This window comes from Gambusia affinis, linkage group LG14 (assembly GCF_019740435.1).
Source record: "Gambusia affinis linkage group LG14, SWU_Gaff_1.0, whole genome shotgun sequence".
Classification (NCBI taxonomy): domain Eukaryota; kingdom Metazoa; phylum Chordata; class Actinopteri; order Cyprinodontiformes; family Poeciliidae; genus Gambusia; species Gambusia affinis.
Window position 1 is genome coordinate 11,196,259 of NC_057881.1, and position 18,407 is coordinate 11,214,665.

The window sequence follows — 18,407 nt, forward strand, 5'->3', positions numbered from 1 at the left end:
ATTTGGTTGCAATTTATATGCTGTGACAATGGACTGGGTTTTTAAGTGCTTTAACATAAAACCTGCATGAAACCTGACCTCGATTTGCTCTGAATTTTCCAAATGCTGCCAACATCATTTAATTCTACAGAAAGCTGATGTGCTTTCTCTTTTACCTCAGTAATCCTAAAAGTGGTAAACTTTGAGTCTTCTTACTTCATTAACAATTTCCACACTTAAAAGCATGATCAAAATCACCTGTTTGTGCTTCTATGCAGCTCATTTACTGATGGGAACTAATTTTTGAGTGTCTTGTCAGGAACTGTGAAGGGGAAAATTATCTGACTCCCATTGCAAGCTGATTTCTGAGAACATTTATATTTTTTACAGTCAGTTCTTAAACCTTTAAAGCTTGTAAATGTATTCCTAGCTCATTTACATAGGGAATCTATTTATTATGAGGTATTTTATCGTTATTTGTGTAATATGGTAAAAGGACCCTGTATGTCTGCATTTATTGTGTTACCTCTATTCTGTAAGATTTGTTATTCTTGTTCTTTTAAGTGACATTTTGAATTTCTGTGAAGCTCTTTTCCGCTAAGACAAACCCTATAAAGTACAATTCTATGTGTTGACATGTGTTTTCCCTTTATGTCCTTCTTTTTTTGTCTCTCACAGTGCCAGACTTTGCATTTTGGCAGCCGGTTAACAATAATTAATTGCACGCACTCCTGGCAGTCTGTCTGTCCATGTGTGTGTGTTTTATGTGCAACGTCTGAGCTAGGCCTCTCGCGACAGTCTTATGATTTATTGCTGAACGGATAAATTAGATTTTGCACACAGAAACGCACAATATAGGACGCTCCTCGCCACAGTTTGCTTGCTGTGAGGATGGTTTCAGTGATATCATCAGCCATGATGAGACGGAGACATGCAGAGAAATGCATTTTTAAAGGAGCTCTCTTAGACGTGACCACACACACATGGTATGCTCCCCATACACATTCACACTCAGACAGAATATGCTCTAAAGACCATAGCAGGGGAGCTCTGTCTGTTTCTGTGTGTGTCCTTAAAGTTAAAATCCAGACAGCCTTTCCAGAGACCAGACTATTGAGTCTTATTACTCTCAGGTCACAGATTATTAAAATAACAGAGGAGATATAAAGTCTTTGCTTGTGTGTGTGTGTTTGCGTACGTGTGTATTCTGTCACTGTACAACTAAAGTATCGGGAACTGCCAAGAAGCTAAAGAAATGTGAACATAAATCTTTCACACAATTGTAAGAATATACATGACTGACTGGATAATTGTGTGTAAAACAACAGCTTGTGCATTAACACGTCTGAGTGTAGTCTTGAATACTGCAGTACAGTTTCTTTCTGCTGTATTCATTCTTATTGTACCTTTTTATATCTTCTCAAGCCTTGTAGTGAACACACCCTACACGCAAATCATGATGAAAGTGAACGCTGCCACTCAGGTTAAAACATAGTGGTGGCACTATAGTGCAGACAGAATTAGATGTTGCTGCAAATTTCTTTACAGCAACGTTTGTGTTACTGTTTTATGGCCCTATGTGTCCCACCTGTGGACCAACACGCCGTCTTCAAGGTAAAGTTTTATAGACCATGATGCTGTCGTGTAGCGTTGTCATTTTAGCCTTTGCAGATGAAAACAGCTAGTTTGTGTCATGCTGCGTGCGTCACAGTGGGGTAGGTTTCCTGGCTGGGTCAGGTTTCTGTCACTGGCAACATTTTACTGTTTAGGTTCCTGTATGAGTTGTTAATTGAGCGTGAAAGTATGAATCCAGTCCATGTTGTGTTTTTGTTTTTTAAGCCAGTTAAGGGAGATTTGTTGAGAGATTGTCTCCCTGTTTTCTTAGCCCAGAGTACCTGAACGGTCTGAATTCAGATTTCTCACACAACTCCTTATTCTATTATACAAGACTGTGTGTGCTTGTGTCCTTCTTGTGGTTTTTACCCACTGCTCACTTTTCTCCAGAAAGGATAGATGGCCCTCCTAGAGCGTATCAGACACTCGCGGGACAGTGCTTACCAGACCCTGGGTGGTGCAGTAATCTGTAGTCATTATTGAAGGTCAGACTGCTCTCAAATACTTTTAATAATGTTTTTGTGGCGACGGACCAGCCCATCCACCCTCCTATCTTTTGGATGAATAAGGAAACATTTGGGGCCATTTCCAGGGGTGGCTTGGAAAAGTTTTCTGAGATACGACCAGAACAGGACCATTGACAATCTACAGCTGACAGATCAAAGTTAAAAACGACATAAGCATGCATGGAAATTAGTGAATGGCATTTATATATATTAATATTGCATAAAATGTAGTAATTTTTAGAGATGTTTTGATCCCCACCAAGCCTCCCTGTGGTGGCACCATTCATATATATTGTGTTGTATTTCTAAATATAATACTGTTAAAGGAAATGAATAGCTGATTTGATACAAGATGCTAATTAGCCTGCATTGATGGAAGAAATTACCAAATTTTCCTCAAGACATTTTGTGAGAAACTGCTAATTTTTTGTTCATTAAAGGCATGGTGAAAAACAAGTGATATAATTTTGTGCACAATCGTGTTTTTATGTAATTTCTGTTAATTGGAACGTGATTGTATAAAAACAAACATTTCAGTTACTCTTTCTGTTCTTTTTTTCCCTGCATTTATTTTCTTATTTGTCTAAACCATATGAAGATAGAAGTTTGATTTATAGCTTAACAAAAATGTTTTGTTACTATTTATTTTAGATTGATTATATTTGGAGAAAAATCTCTATTTTGGTATTCCATTATTTTTGATTACCTGACACAAAAAAATTGTCCTTCAAATTCAAGTTCTACTTTAAGTCAGAAACATAATTTTTTATGCTGTCAATACTAACATTTAAAGAATAAAATCCTGTTCATCCAAAGTCTTTGTCAGACTTTTTGTAATCAGTGGATTTCTAATATTTATTTAGTAATATTTTTTGGCCTCATTGATGGACATTAATGTTTACTCACTTGTCTGAGAAGAAAAAGCTGGGATCATACCTGCTGATCTGTGTTTTGTAGTCATAAGCCTAGCCATCTGTAATTACACAAATGGGCCACACACTGGTCATATTATTTCCAACACTTGTGAGATGAATTGAATATTGAATCATTCTCAAAAGTAGAAGATATATTAACTATGAAAAAACGGGGTTTTTTTTAATGGGAAGATATAAAACTGGCAAAACTTCATGTAGCTAGATTGTTTTACTTCTATCTTGCGCACGAACTTGCAAGTATTCTATGACACTTTATTTAACTTTTTTAAAAAGAAAAAAAATGCACTGAAACTTTGAGCTGTTAACTGTATGCATATAAAATGAAGATTCAACTTTTAAGGTCAAGTTTACCTTGAAGTAAAGTAGAACAGGTAAACCCCAAGGTGAAAGAGTGAATTCAGTCAATCTTTTTAAATACTCTTCTTTAATAAGTAGATTTCTGTGATATTTCTCAATTAGCTGGACTTAACAAAGGAATTGTTAATAATTTAACCTTTCCCTCTAAAGTCCTTTTAAAATATACAAGAGCTTTATCTGCTGCAGCACCGTTTGACCTATGGTTCGACTTTTTAATACCACAGTTCAACAGCTGGTGATTTTTTTTCTTTATTTGTATTTTCAAAACAAAGTTAGTGCAGTTTTCCCATCAAGAAGTCAACACAGTTCCTGTGTTCTTTTTGTTCCTCAGTGATTAACTGTACAGATGTTGATAACGGCAGACTATCTGTCTTGTTATGCAATCTGTCGGACTCCTCGGAACAGCTGATCATGTGTCAAATTAATTATAAGAATGCACCTGGAGGATATTTCATGACACCGGCACGTTCTGTAGCCGTCAGATTAATGGGATGATGTGGAAATGTTTTGACACAGACAAGCAATGCAGACACAGATGGAGTCACATGTTGGGGAAAGTATGGAAGTGAGTGGAGCATAGAAACTGGGACTGGGGAGAAGACAGCCGTGAGGGCGGGAAGAGGATAAAAGATTAATTGAGAGAGTGCTAGAAGAAAGATGGACAGACAGAGAGAGCAGGGGAGTGAGGTGTGTTCTTAGCCTGTGTGTGTGCCTGTGTCTGACTGAGAGCCATTTAGAGGGTGAGGAAGAAGAGGGAGGGAGGCTCATAATGAGAGGAAGGCATTGAAATATGAACGTCTGATTAAGTTTGACATTTAAGATGCCATATTTTGCATGCTGTTAGCCCATAACAAATGAGTCCTACACTTTTGAAGAGTGCGCCTGCATGAACATGACTCACCATAATTGTATGTGTGCAATTTGCTTGATGCCTGGTGGGAATGAATTGGGCCTCTGATACAGTGAGTGTAAGTCAGGATTCTGGCATTGATTAGGGGCCCTGCTAGTCAACTGAAAGCTTCACGACTTGAGATGGCAGGTGGACTTTTTCTTCCTTCTGTTTCTCCCTAAAAGCTCATTGTGTAGTTCCAATAAGAGCCATGCCTCTGTAATACCGTTTCCAAGCTTTAACTAGTTTCATCAAAAAAAAAAAACTTTTCTCTCAGCCAACTTTCCCTGTATTTCTGAGAAAGGCCAGAGACTGGGGTCACGCGCTAAGCTCAACTAATCAGCATGTAGTTGAGGTGGTTTTCTATTATTATCCGAGTGCTCTGAATAGGTGCAGTTTCACAAACTAATCTGTTTTGTCTGTGTGGGTCATGTGAACTCTTTAGCTAATATTTTCTGCAGCTGCTTTAATTTTCTGAAAGCCAACGTAAAACTACAAATTCTTTCTGGGATCTAATGATAGATGGGATGTTTATCAAGACAAAAATTTAAAATACAGATTTTTTTTTATCTTAATATTGTACGTTATTACAGTGAAAATCACCTATTACTTTTGTTCAAATCCATCTGTCCATCCGAAATGGCCTGAGCGGCCTTTGTCAGTACGTGACTCTTTTTACTGCTTTTACTCTTTAATGACATTCTTTATCAGGTCTTTTTCTTATCTTCTTGTTTTGCATATTTTTCACTTTATATCTGAAACACAGAATCCGCCTCTTTCCTGAATGGTATGGACAGTCCAATGGCGTTTATTCTTGCATATAATCAGGTATCTTGCTCTTTAACCAAGAATTGAAAAAATTGATCAGACAAAAGTTCAAAATCCAAACATATTTTCAGAATTTATTGTTATTATAATGGACAGTTATCAATATTTTTTCTTTTTTTTTCCAATTCTTGTGAAGAATGCCATAAAATTGATTCACACTGGCAAACCTGTTCTTATTGAATCTATTCTTACATAATCGTATTGCTTGTATTTGATGCATGCGTTACTGTCATTCTTCTTCCCCCACATCATTAAAATCAGTTGGAAAAAGCTCTACATTTAATGGATGGTTGAATCTCTCCAGGAAAAAAAACAAATCACAATTACAGGTTGTCCTCTCTTCAAGTGTCCTCACACAATCACTTGCTGTCAGAGCCTTTCTTTGTCCATGTCACTATTTAGATGTCAGAACTGGAGGTGTAAAAATATAATTGTGCTACTTTAGACAACCTGTAACTGCGATCTGCATCACACAGTTCAAGAGTACAGACTGTGAAATTGCAGGCTATTTCTGGAAACTTGACCAGATACACTGGTCTCAGCTCTGTTGGACAAATTAAGTCCAAAACGTTTCACAAATAAATAGTTGACTTGTTTATTTCCTATTGTTTTGGAATGACTTTGAAGTATGATGAGATGTGGTCTAAGACATGCTCTTATTAGTTATAATAAACACTTCAAATTAGAGGTTTGATCTTTTTTTTTTGTTCTCGTATAATCTTGTCCTTCTACCCTCCTCCTTCTATTCCCTTCTTTGGCACCCACTTCAAACTATCATTTAGGGACAATTCCTTTTTAATACATATGGCTTTTCTTGTTTGGAACGTCCAGACCTTTTAACTTCATCCTGCCAGAAATAGCGTTGAGATTTTATTGGAATTAAGTTTTCATTCTCTATTCTTTGCACCAATAACTTTTATTCTCTGTCAATCTTAAAAAATAAAAAAAATCTTTGAAAACAGATAACAAATGGACAAGAAATGGAGAGAAAAAGATGACGCCACAGTGAGGGTAATAAAAAGAGGGAGATATAAACCCCCACTACAAAGAATGACACAAATCAAGAAACATTAGGAAAAACCAGACCATGCCTTAAGCATTATTTCTTCATATGTTGCTAATTAATCCTTTGTTTATGAAAGAAAGAGATGCTGACAGCAGCGGTCCCACGGGGAGGGGAATATCTGGAGGCAGAAGGAGTGCGTGGATGTGCTGAGAGTCGCTATCAGACCCATCTATAACCGCGACTCAATAATACGCATTTAGAGAATTAGCTCCGAGTCATTGGGTGAAGTGGTAGAGATGTGCAGGTAATCTGTTTTTCTTCATTAGTGACATATAACGTAGTGTGAAAGAGAAAAACCTTCTTTGATAACTCGAAGGCTACATGAATTTTAATGGTGAGCTGGTTTCAGTAATGATTCTGCGTATATTGTGCATTTGGATTGGAGTTATGTGTTTTTAAAGCTACACAAATCAAACAAGCCTTTAAAATGGGTGACAGATTGCAGGAATAATGGTAATTTTTTATTTTACTGCTCTGTGTTTTGGAAAACAGAAAATATGTTTTTCAAACATGTTTAATACCAATTAACTGTAAAAAAAAAAAACAACAACAAAAAAAACAAAAACAACAACGTGTCTTTAGGCGTCGTACCTCAGCTTGTTTTTGCAGGGTTGTCTAAGGACAAATTGCTCATTTTATTCATGTTCAGACTGAAAGACTCCAGGCTGGGATTGGAACCCAGGACATTCTTGCTGAAAGAAAACAGTGCTACCAACTGCTCCAATATGGAGCTCTAATAAATACATTGCTATATAGTTCTAACATTCCTCTGTGACTTTGTGAAGACAATTTACAAAGGAAGAAACCCTGTGTCAGAACTTGAAAAGATGAGCTGTTATCTGACTCGACCTAGTAGTCCTAAGAAATAAAAATGCAGAATGACAGCTACAACAAGTACTAACTCTGGGCAGGTTGATAAGTCAATAACTGCAGAACAGCAACATACAGCATTGGATACAATATAGACTTTAATAAGTAAAGAAAAAGCAAGCTTGCCAATTAAGGCAAATAAGGCAGATATTTGTGCAAATCTAATTCGTGCATCATGGAATGCCTCTGATATAATCTGTGATGGCCTTATATACTATACATACTAAAGTTTAAATGAGGTTTTCCCTAGATGGCTATGTCGGCCATTTTCACTGATCCTCGCTCCATCGCTGTTGTTGGGTCCGTTAGCAGCCGTCCTGAGACGATTATTGGCAATTTCAGATAAAAGCCTCCACTTGTGTTGGAACTAATTGCTGCTGATGGAAATGATTAACTGTCACATTTGTCTTCGTTGTGGTATCAGGGCTATTGTGGTGTGTGAGGGCTAATTGTAGCTAGTAGCAGGAGTTGTTATGCGGCATTTTGTAGTGGGTTATACCTAATTGTAGCTGATAGTAATCGTTCCAGTCTGTGAATACAGCCCGCAGCACAGAGAGGTCGAGCTTCGACGTACAGATGCTCAGACTCTGTGTGAACCTTCTGGCCTTTTATAGCAAGAAAGGCCAGACTGCAATTTCAAACAAGTGTTGGATAATAGCAATATTTTCGTCGTTTCCTGCTGTATTGATTTTACTTTCTCCTAAAAATCACTCATAAGTGTAATTATTGTCATCATTAGTGCTTTTATGAACTTTCTGAAACATCTCAGCACGTACATAGGGCAGATGGAAACACACTTAGGTCAGTCAGAGCCTTTTAGGTCGGGATTTCAGCTTCATTGCTTCACCACAACGATCTGTAGTTTTCCACTGTGCGTGTGTGTGTGTGTGTAAGTGAATGATGAATTCTGACTGGGTGTGGTGAACATCAGATGAGATTTTCCTTCGCTCCCTGCTCTCTCTGCCTGTGTCACCCACACACACACACACACACACACACACGAAGCGAGTGCCAGGGCTGGTCTAGGCGTGGGCCCTCGCAGACATAAATTGCTTTTATTTAAATAGTTGTGCAGAGGGGGCAAAGACTGGAGGCTGAAATTGTAAAATGCTACAAAGGCCGCAAAGAGAAAATGGAATTCAGCAGTCCATCCCCCCCCCGCCATTTTTCCTCTTTATCCCCCTTGGTTGCATTACAAGGGTTTTAAAATTATGTCCTGATTGTATGTGTGTTTGCATTCTTTTGTTTTCAATCATCCCTAAAGGAGCTTTCGACTACATTCCCCGAACATCTTTCGTCGAGAAGTGTTTATCCTTTATGTGTAAAAGAAAAGCAAAAAAAACTTAGCAGGTTGCTGTCTTTAAATAACAACAAGTATTTCAGCCTCAGAATGATCACAGAGTTGTTCTCATTGTACACACTATCTCTCCTCCAGATGGATCATCGGATATGCATTATTCGCTCTCTTTTTCCTCTCCTCTGTCATACTGCATTGATCTAAAAGTGATCAGTTTTGGCGTCTATCGGGCGTCTCAGCATACAAACATGGGTCAATGGGTTTGCTGTGTTTATGAGCCAATATGAAGAGGATAACCACAAATAAACACACTTGCACACAAAAAACCCCCCAAAACACGCAATATCTTTCTGTCACGACTGTTGTGAACAGTGCAACCACAATTGTTCTCTTTTCAAACAAAAGAAAGATTATGGTTTAACATAAAACACATGTCTGGTTATTTGGTGGCTTTTGTAAAGTGATTACAAGGGGGAAAAAGGGATGGATGATGAGGAAAGGGAAAAAAAAACAGGGTGGGTAAGAACAGAAAGAAAAATATTATTGATGAAATTACTTCAATTATCGTAACAATTATTCTTGCGTGTGGAAGAAAGGAACACAAAGGACCAAAATGTTGTGGAAACAAAAGGAAACAGACCTGAAAAGTGTCTCAGAGCACCATTTTAATCTGATAATATGACTTGCAAATGTTTTCACACCTCTTGTTCATTTTTGGTTTTGTTTGACCAGTGTACATGTGGCCACTAAATGGTTGACTTTAAGGCTTTTTAGGCTCAAAATAGTAGAGTGGGTGGAGACTGCCAGTGAACAGCTGTTTCAAAGTCTTTCCACTGTTTCTCAGTTGGTTTTAGGTCTGGACCTTTCCAACACCCAAATATCCCTTCATTTAACTTATTCCGTTGAAGCTCTGGCCGTATATCTAGGTGTTTGTTCTGCTGGAAGGTAAATCTCTGTCACAGCAACCAATTTGTTGCAGGCTGTAGTAGATCTTCTTTCAGGATTATCCTATATTTTATTTCATTCATGTCCCATGAACACTGGCCAGCTTCTCTGCAACTGTTGAAAAAAAAAATAAAAATCAGCACACGTTTCAATGTAGTGAGTGTGTATTCAGGTTGACATGCAAGGTTGGTTTCCACCACTTTTGTTTCTTTTGTCCTTCAATGTGTTTACTACATCTCATACGTAGATGGCTTGAGGAAAACTGTGAACATGAGTTATCGTGGTTTTTTTTTTTTTTTTTTAGCAATAGCTTCCCCTTTTTTACTTTTTCATGAAGACCCAAATTTTTTAATTCTTAAAGAGAAGTTGTTCGTTAGAGAAATCTTTGCACCTGAGCTGGGACTCTCTTCAGCTCCTCCAGAGTTTGCATGAATTCGTTGGCTAATTCGATTGGTAATGTGCTCCCTGCCCAGCCTAGTAGATGGGATTTAGATTTATAACCCTGCTTTAAATTTCTCAACAACTTTATCCCTGACCTTTCTGCTGTAATCCTTGCTCTTCGCGGTGCTGTTGGTTCCCTCGTGCTCTTCAAAAAAAAAAAAAAAGCCTTACAAGCTTACACAAAGCAGCTTCATTTTCAATGGAATTTAAATTACACACAGGCGGCCACTACTTACTAGCTAAATAACTTCTTTAACAGATTTTATTTAGAAACATCAAAGTAGAGGGGTTAAATAAAAATGCAGTTTTTTTAGTAGTAAAACAAAGCAAAGACAAAAGGACAGGATGGCGTTGCAGCTTTAAAGTGAATGGAAGACGGGCAGAAAGAGATTAGAAGCAGAGAACTTTGGAGTGCTGAAGAGGATGAATTGCCATCCACAGGCTCAATCATCCATCTCTCTGATACCGGATGTTGGGTTTGATGTGGTCACGCCGTGGCCAAAGGCCCGCCAATGGTGTCTCCCTCCCATTTCTCGCTTCATCTCACCCTCCTCGCTCTCACTGTTTCAGACTCTGATATGGTTTTTTGTTCTCATGTGGTCACATGCTGAAGATTTTCATGGATGGTCTCCATTATGATAAAAAGAAAATTTACTTCACTTATTGAGTTACGAAAAAAAAAAGTGACACACCAGAAACAAATTGCTTCAGTGCTGAAAATGTACCTACACACTGAGTCAGTTTTTGAAGAGTTTTGGATTAACTGAGTCCAAGCAATTTAAGACGCATAATTAAAATATTTTGGTCCAACTCATATGCTTACTCTTTCTTTCTTTTTCTTTTTTTTTTTTTTTTTTTTCATCTTTAGAGATGGTGAGGAAGAAGAATCCCCCTATCCGGAGTGTGGGAGGTGAGGAGGAAGAGGAAGAAGAGGGGAGGAAGCCAACAGGAGAGGAAGAAGATGAAGGAGATGAGGAGGAGAGAGTGGCAGCGGAAGCCGATCGGATAAACCGACCCTCCGAACCAGAGTCCTCTGAACGAATCCGAGGAAACGAGGGGCAAGACGAGGAGGATGAAGCAGAGAGTGAGTGCATCTCCTCCGTCGGTGAGCTCTACATTAATGAGGAGCGAGGGGGGAGGACTGCAGGCGGAGGGGCAAGGGCAAAACGAGTATTAGCGGCACAGTGTGAGAGACCGGAGAGCCAGTTGGAAGCCGAGGACGGGGAGAGGGGAGCAGAAGGAGGAGAGACTGACCACCTCGCTCCTCCTCTCCCTTCAGCACCTCGGGTCCTTTCCAGGCAGGAAGGGAGGGAGGAGTCAACCAATGACACCCCGGCACTCTCGTCCAGCCCTTCTCCCAAACTCCAGGACTTCAAGTGCAATGTGTGTGGTTACGGCTACTATGGCAACGACCCTGCTGACCTGGTGAAGCACTTTAGGAAGTATCACCTGGGTCTGCACAACCGCACACGACAGGATGCTGCTCTTGACACCCAGATCCTGGCCCTCCACAACATGGTCCCCCAGCATACAAACTTAGGTAATTCCTGTTTCAGTGAAAGTTATATTTTTGCTTTGATATAATCCTAGTATAAGGCTTTCTTAATTTTAAATCAGTGCACTTTTGAAAGACAAACTGGTCCGACTCATAGGCAGTTTAACATCATTTCAGATCAATGCAATTGATTAATTTACTATTTAAACATGCTCTGATGGAAGCACCTTGAATTTTCTTTATGTATCTTTATTTTTCAAACTCTTTTTGTTGTTCTGATGTCAGATTTACAAACAGGACAGGGAGCGAGAAGTCAAACCAAAGAGCTGGGGAAGACGAGAGCTGATGGACAGAATCAGCAGCAGAGGACAGTTATGATGAACGGAGCGTATGACATACAGGTATGTGTCGCTCAAAAGTTAGATTAAGACATTTAACAAAGTCATGGACATTGTTAAAGTATAACTTAATTTGTTTTTTCTAAATTTTTTGTATAGTAGGGGAGTCAAAGACCAGATACTTTCCATCTAGATTGTAACTTTTTTTTTTGCAGAATTTGTATTTCTACAAGATTGAGGTCTATTGTGGTTGTAAATGTAGTGTAATCCTAATATATCTGCTTTATTGTATGATATAGAGATTCACTGAGAAATACACTCATTTTCAGCAGAACCAGCCTTAACCAGTTGCAAGAAAACTCAAAGATCTGATCTATTTCTTGTTTAGCAAAATCAAAGTAGTTAAGTGCTTCAGTAATTATTCAATGTGGCTGATGTTGCAGATAGAAGTGGTCACTGAGATGGTTACAGATGAAGTGACTGTGCTTCCAGTGACAGTCAGAAGGCATTTAGGTTAATTGTCACCACTTGGCTGCTACTTGTAGAGTTAGATGCTGCAGCAGATAACAGGAAGGCCCAGTGTACTGAAGCCAAGTTGCTCTTTTTTATTCTCTGTGCTTCCAACTTTAGTCATTAAACAGGGGAGATCTGGAAATATTACCAGCTTTTTGCCAATCTCATTAATAAGGGCAATCAGCTTGTAAGAATATGTGCTGTTACCTCTATTCCTGACATAAGTAATTCATGACCAGCCTTGTTAAGAAGGCTAAAAAATATTATGCTGAATGATCTAGAGAAGAAGTCAAAACCATCTAAAATGGGAATGAAGGTCTGAAATTGACCACAAAGTTCTGAAATGCAGCATTGAGTTACAATTACAAAATTGAAGACATTTCTTAAAATTGATTTTTCCTTTAATCAAGGAGAAGGACTAAAATAAAATATATACAAATCAGATTAATTGTTGCGATGTTAGAATTACTGACCTGCTGTCCATGTGTTTCACTGATAGAAACAAGAACACCTGGCACACAGGCAACGAATGCAATATTATTCAAAAACAATTGAACTTCCTTCACAGCTAGGCTGAAGTCTTGAAATGCTTTTGTGTTCTTTCATATTAATCTCTGCTCTAATTTGACAATGGCATCTGCTCAGACTTGCTTTGAAAAGAAAATATACATTAATGCAGATTTGAGGAAGAAGAAAATCCACGTACGAGGCGAAAGTAAGCTTCCCTGGGAATTCTAGTTGAGTGTAATTTTAGTGTGCAGCCTGGATCTCAATCCTCTGGAGGTTAGAAAAGTTGATTTTGTTGTCTTCAGCTTCGCTTTAAATCAAGAGGGTCCTAATCAGGGAAATTAACAGCTGCAGACTTGGTCTGGAAAAGAAAAACAAAAAGAATGCAACGCCTTCCACTCAACATTGATTTGCTGTGGCTGTTAATGATAAACATTAAAGTGTCAGGAAGGAGGAAGAAAAAAACTTTACATTAGGTATGTAGTGCCTCCTATAGATGCTCAATCTGTGTTGTTTAGCAATTTTTTTCTGTTACACCATATTATCTTAATTTGCACACAGATATTTTATCATATGTCTAATAAAGCTTTTTGCTTTGTTCTGTCAGTCTATCAGATATGTAGAATCAGTGGTAATGATTTATTTATTTGCCATTTTTGCGTATTGGGACAACCTGAATTATAAGTCTAGGATAATAACTTTGAGTCTGCGTGAACAGAAACCACAAGGTTTTGTACTAAAAAATTTAAGTCAGATGATTTTATAAATGTAGTTGAGAGGAAAACTCAATGAGTTTCATTTCATTTAATCCAACTGCCAGTAATTTTGCTCAGTTGTATAATGGACTCAAAAAGGCACAGCTGTCCACATGCAGATCTACGAGTCCGAAATAGAAAATCCAGTGAGTTATATCATCATTATGAAGAAAAAGTGAAAGTATTAGTGAAAAGAAGCGGGAATGAAAGGGATCTCTATTCTCTCTACCTCTCACTTAATTTTTCTCCTTTCAGCCCACGTTTGGAAAATTCCATCTTGTCATTTATTAAGACCAGGATCTCTGTCAACCAATGAAAAATAATTATACAAAAAAAAAAAAAACAATAGTTGAGGAAAGGAATAGTGCAAAGAAGACATGAATAAGAAATGGAGATGGAAGAGGAAAGGAGAGAAGGTAGTGAAATAGACAGACGGTGAAGCTGTACTTCTAATCAACTGTTAGGGAGCCTAATGAAACAGCTGTCAGACATACTTATCTCTCTTTTTTCCTCCATTCTCCATTATTTTGTATTTCTTCATCTCTCCTTCATATCTCTGTGTTCACTTTTTGTCCTTGCTCCCTCTTTCTAAGTATTAAATTGTTTTTTCTAAGTGCTCAATTTGCTTTTAATCCATCTTCCCCCTCCGTCTTTCCCACCACCCCAGTTTCTAGATTTGTGCTCTTTTCTATTTGCCCTTTGCCTTGTTTGATTCTACTCTTTTGGTGTTTTCTTTAGGCACGAAGACATTAAGTCACAAAAACAATATTTTACGCAGATAGCACTAGAAAATATTATAAGCATCCAAACTTTAATATGAATATTAGCAGAAATGCAGGGATTTTCATATTTTAAGCTCGTTCCAATCACGGCCAATTCATGTTCCTCTGAAATATCATTAATTGTATTTGAAATACTTTACAAACGTTTGCAAAAAAATGTCTAAGATGCAGGTAAGACTCAGTTACATTATGTTTTTATCGGCTTCCTATTATTTCTATTTTTTTTAATACTTTTCAAGATTCTAAAGTGCAATATTTCCCAGAACAGTCATGCTAATTTGAATTAAAGCAGTATGCAAGGTAATGTCATTAACCCATCTCATTTACTATCAGATCATTAGTTTATTCTAAATGTATATGGAGTAAATTACAGGGTAATAATTATAATGACTATTAGATCTTGAAGTTGTTAATTACATTTGTCCCCTGGCTTTAAATGATAGGTTTCAAAAGTAGGTTGTGCTTGAATATATCTCCTGTATGCGACTCAGCATGAAGGTCAACCTCAGCATCTGTGCAGTTTAGCAGTAAACCACACAGTTGGCAGTTTATTGTATTTTATTGGGATATTTTATGTGATTCTAAGTATATATTTTTTAAAATGTGCATTTGTATTAAAGTCCAACTCTCACAGCTTAATCTCTTCTCTTAACGTTTTTTTACCTTCTCTTTTCTCCTCCTCACCAGGTGACGTTGGGTGGCACCTTAATCGGGATTGGCCGCAAGACGTCTGACTGCCAAGGGAACACTAAGTACTTCCGCTGCAAATTTTGCAACTTCACGTACATGGGCAGCAATTCCTCGGAACTTGAACAACACTTTTTGTCCTCGCATCCTAACAAAGTAAAATCTCCCCCAACCACACCCCTGCTGGCCACCAATAGCCTGGCGACGCACGACAGCCAGCTAAAAGGGAGGAGTGTGATGTTGGATGCGGGCGAGCGGGTGGCGGTGCGAGCCGAAGACGACTCCGTGGTTGGGTACTTCATACCGGTCAGAGCGGGTTCTGACTCGTCGGGCTGGACGGGGGAGGCTGGTCGAGGGGCCATACAGGCGTGTTATTGGTGTAAACTCTGCAGCTGGAGTTGCGAGTGGTCAGAAGGTTCAGCTAAGCTTTTAGAGCACTATGAACAAAGGCATAAGGCTCCTGCTGGTGGCGCTATAAGCCCTAACAGCTCTGGGATTGACAGAGAGAGGGAGAGAGGAGGAAGAAAAGATAGAGGAGAGCAAGATCACATGGCATCCAAAAGCTGCAAAGATCACTTCACCACCAGCCAAGGTAATGAAAGAAGTGTGAAGTAAGTGTGGTGGAACTTGGGTGCAAATATTGTACAACTATTGCAACATTGCTTTTTTATATTTAATGTCATTTTAATTAGAGCTGTGATGTTACTTTGCACAATTATCCACCTTGAAAAATGATTCTGACTTCTTGAACTTTTTATCATATTTTCACGCTACACTGTTAAACTTCTATCTTATCTTATTGGGATCGTCTATGATAAACTAACACAAAGTAGTGCACATTTTTAATAAAGTGGAACATCTGTTAGAGAACATTAACAAACAAACAACATAATAAAGACTGTTCATAAATAAAGTTGTGAAAAAAAAGCTTTATGGCAGGGTTTGGTTATAAAACAATACCCCAATCTGTTGCTCACAGAGCTCTGTTTAATCCATCCTCTAAAAATGAAAAGAGTATGACACAACTGCGAACCTATGACATTGCCATCTAGCTAAATTGATAGGCCGGTCAAGGAAAGCATTAATCAGAGATGCAGCCAAAAGGCCGATGATAACTCAGAGAGACAGAATGAGAGGCACAAGGAGCTTCGCTTGTGATTTTCCACAAGTAATGTCGGGGACACAGAAAGCTGTTTAGACGAGGACAAACCTGAACTTTTAATTGAACTCTTGGCATACGTACAAAATGCTGTCTGGGGCAGAAAATCAAAATTTGACATCATTGGAAATATTTTCTCTGTAGTGAAATGTGGTGATCATTCTTTCAGGATGCCTTTTTTCAAGCAGTGACAAAGAAGCTGGTCAGATTATAGGAAGGAGGATGGACTTGAATACAGGAGAGATCTATATAAAAAGCCTGTTAGAGGCTCCAAAACGAGACTGCAGCCGAGGTTCACCTTCCATTAGGACATCAAGCATAAGGCTAGAGCTACAATCAGATGGCTTACATAAAAGCACATACATGTGTTAGAATGGCCCAATCAAAATCCAGACCTAAATCTAATGAAGAATTTGTAGCAAGACTTGAAAATCAATTTCTACAGACACTTTCCATCCAATCAGACCAAGTTGAAATTTTAATGCAAAAAGATAAGATAAAAATGTCCATCTTTACATTTACAAAGCTGTTGGAAATATTCTTGTTGCTGGATTTGCAATGTTAGGTGATTCAAAAATGTGTTGGCTCAGTGGAGATGCATAAAAGAGCAAATGTACTCCACACTTGGCATAATGACAAAATGTCTGCATTGATAAGTTTGTAAAACCTTTTCAAAACCACGTATCATTTTCTATGGAAGAGGATTAGGGCCACCGAAAAAAAAGAACAATTCTGACTTTAAAGTCAAAATTCTGAGATTAAAGTCAGAAACTCAGAATTCTGACTTTAATCTCAGAATTCTTTTTTTTTTTTTTTTCGGTGCCCCTAATCCTCTTCCATAATTTTCCCCTCACAGGACAATAATGCACTACTTTGTGTTTGTCTGCCATGCAAAATAGTCATGGTCTGTGATTCTGTAGAGGAAAATGTAGGAAAAGTTCATTTAGTGTGAATATTTTTGGAGGGCACTGTGCATTTGAGCCCATTGCAAAAGGTTTTACAGAAGGCTTCTGTGTTTTGCTCCCAGGAGACCCAAAAAGTGGCGATTCTGAAGCTGTCGTGACGAGCTATAACTGTCAGTTGTGTGATTTCCGTTACTCGATGGCCCACAGTGCGGACGTGATCATCGTTGCTCCGTTGCTGCTGCACTACCAGCACAACCACTCCATCCACCGCTGTTGCATTCAGCACTGCATGTATTGTCCTCAGGGGCTCTGCCAGCCCCAGAAACACCTGGGAGAGGTGAGCTGTGTGAAAAGCTGAAACATTTGACTTTTGCTCTGTAATTACTGGGGGAAAAAAATATGCGTTTTTCTGCAAGCGCATGAAAATGAAATGGAATACATGAACAAGTGTAAAGTTAATTGTTCCGATTTCCTGCTTAGTTAAAACTCCCTAGCTTCTCTGAGTCTGCCCACGCACACTGCCTACCCTCCTTTGTGCCAGCTGCCAAACAGTGCTGTTGCAGCTGCTAAAAATACAAAAAGATAGTTAATATTTTAGGCTTTTATTAATAATGCACACTAATTTTACTGCTGCTGAGTTCCACTTTTTTTTTTGTTTTTTTGATGTGCTTCAGACTCATCAACCCAATTCTGACAAATAACCGTAACATGCAAACATGGAAACAACTGTTTGACAAAATATTTCTCTCGATAGGTATCCCACCCTTTTGCTTGCCGGAAGCCAACCTGTTCTAAATGCTGTTCAAAGTTTCCTCAGCCTCCCAAGCAGCAGGACGCAATTGGTTCAAAACCCACTGCTGCCACCTCACCCAGCGTGACCCCTCCTAACCCAAGAGGCGACCCCAGTGTGATTTCTGGTCCCACCTCTCACCCCTCTAACCCAGCACATCCTGTTGTTGCACAAGGTATTTAAAGGCATAGGTGCAGCAAACCTTTTCCATTTGCTGATCATTTTCTTCATGTGGACATTTTAAACTTCCATCTTTCAGGTTTTTTTTGTCTTAATACTGTTCTTCTCTCTAGGTGTCACTCACTTGTGCGACCAGTGTGCATTTGCCACTACGGACATCGATGTGTTGCTGCAACACTATGAGAGCTGTCACAGCATGATCAAACTAAAGGGGGCACCTCCACAGGTCAAGGCTGAAGAGGAGACTGAAGGAGACAAGGAGGGAGGCAGAGGAGGAGCAGGAGAGACTGAGCACACTTGTACGAAGTGTAGCTTTGTCACACAAGTAGAAGAAGAGCTTTTTAGACACTACAGGTGAGCAGGACATCTCACAAATAACTAATTAATTGTTTTTGGACAATATGTAGTGAATAAGAAAACTTCATATGTTTCAGTACAGTGTCAATCATATTGGGTCATCTAAAGAGAAAATATTCCATACCGGTTTCTACACACCTAAGTATGAAAAGCAGCTGCTTAAAACATTTCATTCAAAATTCAAGTACGCCGTCAAACATTTTCTGTGCTTG

General features: G+C 38.7%; 1 protein-coding gene across 7 annotated transcripts in view; it reads left to right on the plus strand.

Moving 5' to 3' along the window:
• The window catches only part of trps1 (trichorhinophalangeal syndrome I), a 181,060-nt gene that overhangs the window by 104,575 nt on the left and 58,078 nt on the right, over positions 1 to 18,407 (plus strand). For 4 of the 7 annotated variants that reach the window (XM_044139382.1, XM_044139378.1, XM_044139380.1 and 1 more), the window contains 6 exons: positions 10,596 to 11,267; positions 11,508 to 11,623; positions 14,805 to 15,396; positions 16,991 to 17,205; positions 17,623 to 17,833; positions 17,952 to 18,192. In XM_044139382.1, the coding sequence (XP_043995317.1) occupies positions 10,596 to 11,267; positions 11,508 to 11,623; positions 14,805 to 15,396; positions 16,991 to 17,205; positions 17,623 to 17,833; positions 17,952 to 18,192 (2,047 nt within the window). The remainder of the gene's footprint in view (positions 1 to 10,595; positions 11,268 to 11,507; positions 11,624 to 14,804; positions 15,397 to 16,990; positions 17,206 to 17,622; positions 17,834 to 17,951; positions 18,193 to 18,407) is intronic. The other 3 variants (XM_044139383.1, XM_044139384.1, XM_044139385.1) reach the window with 2 other exon arrangements.